At 27.4% G+C, this 8,338-nt stretch overlaps 1 protein-coding gene across 1 annotated transcript; it reads left to right on the top strand.

Moving 5' to 3' along the window:
• The first annotated feature begins 5,071 nt into the window (after positions 1-5,071).
• Positions 5,072-8,071, top strand: LOC131654791 (amino acid permease 1-like). The gene is made up of 5 exons (XM_058924725.1): positions 5,072-5,159; positions 6,430-6,757; positions 6,836-7,053; positions 7,139-7,509; positions 7,635-8,071. Exons 1-5 carry the CDS (start codon positions 5,072-5,074, stop codon positions 8,055-8,057), a joined length of 1,428 nt encoding a protein of 475 aa, XP_058780708.1. The 3' UTR covers positions 8,058-8,071.
• Positions 8,072-8,338: the final 267 nt, after the last annotated feature.

The raw sequence follows: 8,338 nt of genomic DNA on the forward strand, positions 1-8,338 counted from the left end.
CTAAACTAGATTTTTGTAGAAATCATCTAGCTACTAAATTTGCTTTATGCCTGCAAATTAACCCATCTAGCCTCAGATTTATCTTGAAAACCCATCTCACACTAATGATTTTCTTGTTCCTCAGAAAAACAGTCAATTCCCATGTCTTTTTTCTTTCAATTACCTCAAGTTCTTCCTTCATGGCATTCACCCACACTTTCTTCTTAAATGCCTCATTGATGTTGACAGGTTCAAAATCCACCATCATGGCTCACTGTATGACTTCACCTTCATAGTCTACCTTAGTATCCTGCAGCAACTCGAAGCTTACAAGTCTTCTTGGTATCTGCCTAATTCTTTGTGGTCTTTGAAACTACACAAGTTCACCTTCAGAGCCAAGTCCACCTTCAGAGGTTGGATTACCTTCAAAAGTTGGATTACCTTCAGACTCTGACTCACCTTCAAAGTCAGAATCTCCTTCAGATTCAGAATCTCCTTCAGAGCCAGGCTCTCCTTCAGAGTCAGACTCAACTTCAGAGGCGTGACCTTCAGGGGCAGGTCCTTAAGAGGCAGACTGAGACTTTTTCCAATCCTAACCCTTTGATTCTTTCATTGTGTCATCTCTACTGATAGCGATTTAGTTGGTCATTGGTGTCTGACCCTAAATTTTACCGGCATTTTTGTTCTTTTACTAGTTTACCACTTTTTTCATCGGGGTGTACGAAAAGTATTTTCTTTGCATTCTGTGCTTGCTTTTTCTATTTTAGGCCCATTTCACAAAATAAATAATTGTTTCTTTTTTATTTTTATTTTTTTGTATTTTTTTGTATTCAATCATTAGTTCAAAAATGGATCAAAGTGACAAAAATAGAATCTTTTCATTCGTTCAATCATTAGTTTACACCAGAGTTCGAATTACACTAAAAAAGTCCAAGAGTAATTTCAAAATTACAAGACTTGAGCCCTGAGTTGTTATTCAGTTACAAATCAATTTCAATATGTAAAATCATTCCAAAATCTTGGTTGGGAGGTCTTTGTAGCTATAACTTTGTGTTTGGTTTGGAGGATAGCCATTGTAAACTCCTGTCTGTTTATAAGAAGGTTTTGGGAAAAATCATTGAAAAGCTTACACAAGATCATAGTGGAAACTCTCAAAAAAAAAAAATTTGGGGAGAGAAGTAGGTCACTTTATTAGAATAAACCTCTATAAATTTAAATTGCTTATCTATCTTCTCTTATATCTTTTCACTTCATTTATTTCCAGTGCATTTATCTATTTGATTTTCTATTTTCCTTTTTTTTATCTTATTTGTTTTACAAACGTGTTTTGAAATCTGAGTTTGTTTCAACCACCCCCTCTCCTCCATTGTGTTTGGAGTCACTTGTCTAACATTCTAAACATAAGAATAAAAATGATAAACCTAAGAATGACACTTTAACCAATTTGAATGTGTCAACATACAATGACCTCAAGTGGCATGTCTCTTAATGTTATAATTCTTCAGAGATGGTGAGGGCATGAGATGGACTTGAACTCTTATCCTTTAGAGTGTGTTTGGATGAGGTAATTAGAAATTTTAAGGGAATTTAAAATTCAAAGCAATTTAAATGATTCAATTGAAATCCATTCATTTTAAATTATTTTGTTTGGATGAAGTATTAAGGTAATTCATAGTTAGATTTTTTGGATATTTTTTTATAAAATATAAATTTTTTGGACCAAATTAAAAAATTGAAAAGTAGGGACCAAATTGCAATTTTTAAAAATTTGAAGGACCAAATTGTAAATTTTAAAAATTAGTAAGGACCAATTTGCAATTTTTTGAAAATTTTTGGAGTCAATTTTATAATTTTGGAAAATATGAGGACCAATTTGTAAAATTTGAAGAAATAATAATAACAAATACATTCTATGGAACATGAGAGGAATTTCAAATTCTTTGGTTTTTGGTGTCATTTCAAAATGATTGAATTTAACTTATATGAAATGCCCCAAAAATTTCCATCATTTTAACAATTCTTCATATTTGTATCCAAACAATGGATTTTGGTCAAATCATTTTAAATTCCTTCAAAAAATTACTTTCTTTCATTAAAATGCTCCATCCAAACACACTCTTAATGTTATAGCTTATTACTAATTCCTTGTACTAGACTCGTATCAACATCATCTCTCTTAAGTCACAACTTCATTCAGCATCTTCTGACTTAGAACCTGCATGAGATAAGTCTTGTTTAACTATTTTGATAGTGTTCATCATATTTGTAACTCTTGCACACTAAAATTAAATTAAATTAAAAGATAGAGAACCTAGTGTGCTCACTACAAAATATGGAAATTAACTTAAAAACATATATAAATAATTATAAATTTCTTGTATACAGTTAATGAATCCAACTATTAGAGAGATATATAACTCACATAAATGCAGTTATCAGACGCAAAGAAAATGGTTAGTCTTTTAAATGGAATCGATATCATTAGTTATCTATCTAGGTTTGTTAGACATAGATGTAATTAAAAAATATACAAAAAAAGGAATTAATGTGTCAAAAATTATATAGAGAAACAAATAAGACTTGATATAGTAACAACCCTATAAATTAACACAATTTCTTTTTTTTTTACTTTTTCTTTGTCCTACTCGCATGTATCCTAGAAAAACAATCGAATTCACGTGTTTTGATCCTCAACAATAGAATCTTATATTCTAAATTCTCAAAATAGATTATTTTTGTTTATATAAGTGATAGATATCAATTCATTTGAGTTATTCTCAACTATGCAGGCCATTCATACATAATCTTTGAATTTCTTATTAGTATTATATGTATTTAGTTCATTCATATTTTTCTCCACTCGAATTGTGACATAAATTGTTTCCTAACCATGTCAAGTTGATGACACTTGATTATTTAGTTTTTATCGATGACCACAATTGCAACACTAATTAGTACGAAGAATATTTGTCGGTTAGACATATATATTCTCTTTGACATAAAAACGAAAATTTCACTAATCACACATTTATATTATTTTGTCGTCTATACATGCAAAAATTTCTCGTTTGATAAAATAAAAATGTGAACACTCTGGTACCCTTGAGTTTAGTTGGATACCGGTATCCTTATCCAATCAAACATTATGATTCAACGCCACGTCACTTTTTATTTTATTTTATTTTAAAAATAAATTAAAATTTTAACAAAAATTACACTGGTTTTCCTACAAAATGGCATCACACAAAATAGTCACGATATTGTATAATTGGCCGAGATCTTGTGATTTTCAACGAAAAAAATATTGCTTACCAATATTATTTTTTATTAAAATCTAACAAGTAGTATTGTGTGTAAGATGTTCAATAAAGATTTTAAAAATTCAATTATGTATTCTATTGTAGATTATAAATATTATTTCAGATTTAAAATTTTAAATTTAAATGGATTTATTTAAATTAACTAAACTTATATATATATATATATATATATATATATATATATATATATATATATATATATATATATATATATATATATATATATATATATATATATAAAAAATAGCTTTATTTTCCTTTATGCAAAAGTTTATAGTTTCCAAAAATCAGTAATTTGCAAAGTTGACACGTTATCTAAAATATTAGATAAAAAAATTATACAAAAGTTGATAATCTATAATCTAAGAAAAGTTGTTATTCTGGAAAATAAAAAAAAATCTTTTTTTGTTATTTTAGTCTAAATTAAAATTTTGGAGGCAAAAAATATCTTTTTTAAAAATTTTCAACTCACTTTTTACTTTTCACTTTTCACCTAAACAAAAATAATATTTGTATACGGAAAAAAATTATTATTGATCTAAATATTTTTTATATACGAAAAATAATATTTACGATCTAAAAAAAATTTATTCAAAAAAAGTATACGGAAAAAAAATATTATTGATCTAAATATTTTTATATACAAAAATTTACAATTAATTCAGATATTTTTGTAAATGATACCTAAACGTAAATAATATTTGTAAATGGGAAAAATCTATTAATAATCTAAATATTTTTATATATGAAAAATGGTATTTGTGATCCAAAAAAGTTTGATTCAAAAATTGTATACGGAAAAAAATTTATTATTGATTTAAATATTTTTATATACGAAAATTTACTATTGATCCCGATATTTTTCTAAATGATACCTAATAATAAATAATATTTGTATAGGGGAAAAATCTATTATTAATTTAAATATTTTTATATACGAAAGATGGTATTTATGATCCAAAAATGATATACGGAAAAAAATTATTTATTTAAATATTTTATATACGAAAAAATCTATAATTGATTTAAATTTTTTTTATTTTTTAACCTTCTATTTAAAATAAATATATTATGTAAACAAATACGCGTACCAAACCAGAACCAATGTGTATGCACGCATTTGTTACTAGTTTTCAAATATCAGTAGCACATTAATTGAGGTACTTTAAAAAGAGATTTATTTATTTTTATTTAAATTTTGAAATATATATTACATCATCACCCAATAAAATTATAACATTCAGTCATGTCATATTAATACTTTAAAATTAAAAACGTGACTTGACGCGATACGTCTGTAATTGGTTGATAGTGTAAAAGTATTGTATACTATCGACGCATACTTTTTTTTTCTAATAATATTTTAAAATTTTAAAATTTGTTAATTATATATCTATTAATTTTGACTTGCTTTCCAAACAAAAATAATGAAATTAATTAGTGAAAAAAACATCGAAAATAAAGAAAATGCTTTTATCAAAAATAAGAAATAATACCTAATACATAGTATTCGATACTATTTCTTATTCGAATAAGTATACTTAACAAAATAACAAAAAATAGAGTAAATAATTTGATTCCACCCCCACTTTTAAGAAACATAGGATAATGAAAATCATGAATGTAATAAATGAAAGCAAACACATCATGTTTTATTTACTTCTTTCTCACATTATTTATCACTGCATTCTTCATCATATATATTTAACTCCATTGTTGGTTATTCATTTTCTTCTATATAGTAACATTTTCAGATTTTGTTAGGTTTCAAAATGAAGGAAGATATCATAGCACTTGAAAATGGTATTGCAAATGATCCAAATTCTCTTCTAGATGATGATGGAAGACCTAAAAGAACTGGTATCTCTTTCATGCATATTTCTCTAACAGCTGTTTTTCGTTTATCTTTTATTTCTGTATATATTTTATTTATTAATTAATTGACCACTAATTGATTTGATCAACATATGAAGAATGTATGCTATTATGAAATTTCTTTTAAGAATTTTAAGAGTTTTAGTTTATGTTTGGATTAGCTTTTCAATGACCAATCTCATGTTCCAAGTTTTTGTGAAGCTCCAATTTTTTGATATAATTTTTAAGGTTTTTGAACATATATTTAACCACCATTGATAATTAATAGATCGGAGCTTGAATTTGATACTTGTTTATTGTGTGCATAAAATGTTTATTAATTCTTGAGGTCTCTATTAATTCTGATGTGTTATTTTATGCATAGTTGGAATACAACTTACCTAAATTTTTATTTTATAAAAGAAAAATTGAAAAAATATAATTAAGTTTAATGTCATTTTCATGAGTAGCCGAAATACAACTCATTTTAATTTTATTTTAAAAAGATAAAACGTAATTACAACTAAAATTTGAGTAAAAAAAACAGAAAAATTATAAACTTTCTATTCATTAATTTTCCCTTTTCTTTTATACGCATGAATTTGCACTTATGGTTACTTTTTTTCTTTATTCTCCTTTTTTTCACAATTTTATTGCTATGTACTAAAGTGGCTATGGTTAGTATGATTAGAATTGGTGAAACGTGTCATTCTATATAAACTCTTATTTTATTTTTAATCAATGTAATACTTAAATTTTTATCAATAATTCTATGTTATATAGATATTATTAAATTTAAATAAATAATAATAATATAAATATGATTAATATAGAGAGACATTTTATTTTATTTTTTATAATTGAGATTTTTAATTCATGATATCTAGTATTCTAATTATCAAGAGAGAAAATTCATTAAACTTTAATACTCTTTAGTTAATCATAAAATAAATAGTTTTTAAAAAATAATAATAACTTAAATGTAACTTTGATCTCTCTACCTAAACAAGTTGTGGTCCTTTTATAAAAATTTCTTTTTGCACCCTCTAATTTCACTTTTCTACCTCATCTTATTTTAGGCCAATTTGGATGATGCAGCTTACTTATTAAGATAAAAATAACCATATTAATGTATTGTATTAGATTGTTATTTCAAAATTAAGATAAAATAATACAATGACGATTATTAGGTTGAAAATCTTTATCTCAAAGTTATCTGTATGAATTTTCTTAGTTTACATGTCTTAAGAAGTCTTTAAATGATCGTCATTTGCAGGAACAGTATGGACTGCAGCCGCACATATTATAAACACGGTTATTGGGACCGGAGTCCTCTCTTTACCATGGGCCATGTCCCAAATGGGATGGACCCTTGGAATATCATGCATTTTAATCTTTGCTGGTATTACATTATACACATCAAATCTTCTAGCTGATTGTTATAGATCACCTGATTCTGTTACTGGTAAAAGAAACACCACTTATATGGAAGCTGTCAAAGTTCACTTAGGTGACAAACAACATGTGATTTGTGGTTTGTTTCAGTACATTAACCTTGTTGGTTTCACAATTGGTTTCATCATAACTGCATCTATAAGTATAGTGTAAGTTCTTTAACCATTCTCTATTAATTTTTCATTGTTAACTTGATGGTGTTAATTTCATGTATGTTTTTTTTCCAGGAATATAATGAAAAACCTTTGCTACCGCGAGAATGGGTTTGAAGCTTCATGTCATTTTTCTAATAACCCATACATGATTACTATTGGACTAATTGAAATAATATTGTCTCAAATTCCAAATTTTCACAAGGTATCTATTCTCTCAGTCATAGCAGCTACCATGGCTTTTGGCTATGCTTCCATTGGAGTTGGACTTTCTCTTTTAACTCTTATCCAAGGTTCGTTACTTATAACTACTAATAACCAACTATAACAACTAACACAAACCTCATTCAAAACTGAAGGTTTTTTCTCTTTGATTAGGAAACGGAAACGTAAACAGCACGACATCATTTGTGGGAAGCGACAAGAATAGTAGTACAACAGATATAGTATGGAATATGCTGGTTGCAATAGGAGACATTGCACTTGCAGGTGGTTACGCTCAAATTGCAATAGATATACAAGACACTTTGAAATCATCACCTCCCGAAAATAAAACAATGAAAAGAGCAAACGCGCTTGGTATATTCACCATGACTATTTTCTTTATCTTGAATGCATGTGGTGGATATGCTGCATTTGGTTCAAACACTCCTGGTAACATACTCATGAGTTCCGGCTTTCGCAAACCTTTTTGGTTATTGGAATTGGCCAATGCCTTCATAGTTGTCCACCTTGTTGGAGCATTTCAGGTTTATGTTTGTTTTTTATCTTTACTTTACACTATAATATTTTATGAGACACGGTCATCGCCTTTTTTCAGGCCTTTTTTTAGAGGTGTTTGTGCTACAGTTATTAATTCTTAATGTATTGACAGGTAATAGTCCAACCTGTGTTTCGTATAGTTGAAATTATGGCTACGGAAAAGTGGTCAAACTCAAGTTTTGTAACAACGGAGATTCCTATGAATTTTGGCAAAAAAAAATACACTATCAATTACTTTAGATTACTTTGGAGGACAATCTTTGTAATGGTGGTAACTGTTTTAGCCATGGCAATGCCATTTTTCAATGCAATGATTGCCCTTCTTGGTGCTGTTGGGTTTTGGCCTTCAGTTGTTTATTTTCCAGTGGAGATGTATATTGTCAAACAAAACATCAGAAAAGGAACAATTCATTGGATTGGACTTCAAACATTGAGCTTTTTCTGTTTGAGTGTGTCTCTAGCTGCAGCAATTGGAGCTATTCATGGGTTGGGTGAAGCTGTTGGAAAATACAAACCTTTCATATATAAGGCCTAATGAGCTTTATTGGGCTTAATCCTCTGGTCTCATTTATAAGAAAATATTCATTTTTTAGATACATTGAATAAATAATGCATCTGGACAACATATTATCCAAATACATTATTTATTCAGTGTATCTAAAAATAGAATATTTTCTTATAAATAGGACAAGAGGCTGTATTATAGATCCCTATGATATTTCAATTATAGAATTTGTAAGCCATAATATGGTTACTATCTTTGTAGTTTGACAACATAGACTTTATACTATGGTTAAACATTGAGAAAAAATGATT

This window comes from Vicia villosa, linkage group LG3 (genome assembly GCF_029867415.1).
Source record: "Vicia villosa cultivar HV-30 ecotype Madison, WI linkage group LG3, Vvil1.0, whole genome shotgun sequence".
Classification (NCBI taxonomy): domain Eukaryota; kingdom Viridiplantae; phylum Streptophyta; class Magnoliopsida; order Fabales; family Fabaceae; genus Vicia; species Vicia villosa.

Coding starts and splice junctions, on each gene's coding strand:
- LOC131654791 (XM_058924725.1), top strand. CDS start 5,072: ATGAAGGAAGATATCATAGCACTTGAAAATGGTATTGCAAATGATCCA. Junction 5,160..6,429: donor TGGAAGACCTAAAAGAACTG/GTATCTCTTTCA, acceptor CGTCATTTGCAG/GAACAGTATGGACTGCAGCC. Junction 7,054..7,138: donor TCTTTTAACTCTTATCCAAG/GTTCGTTACTTA, acceptor CTCTTTGATTAG/GAAACGGAAACGTAAACAGC.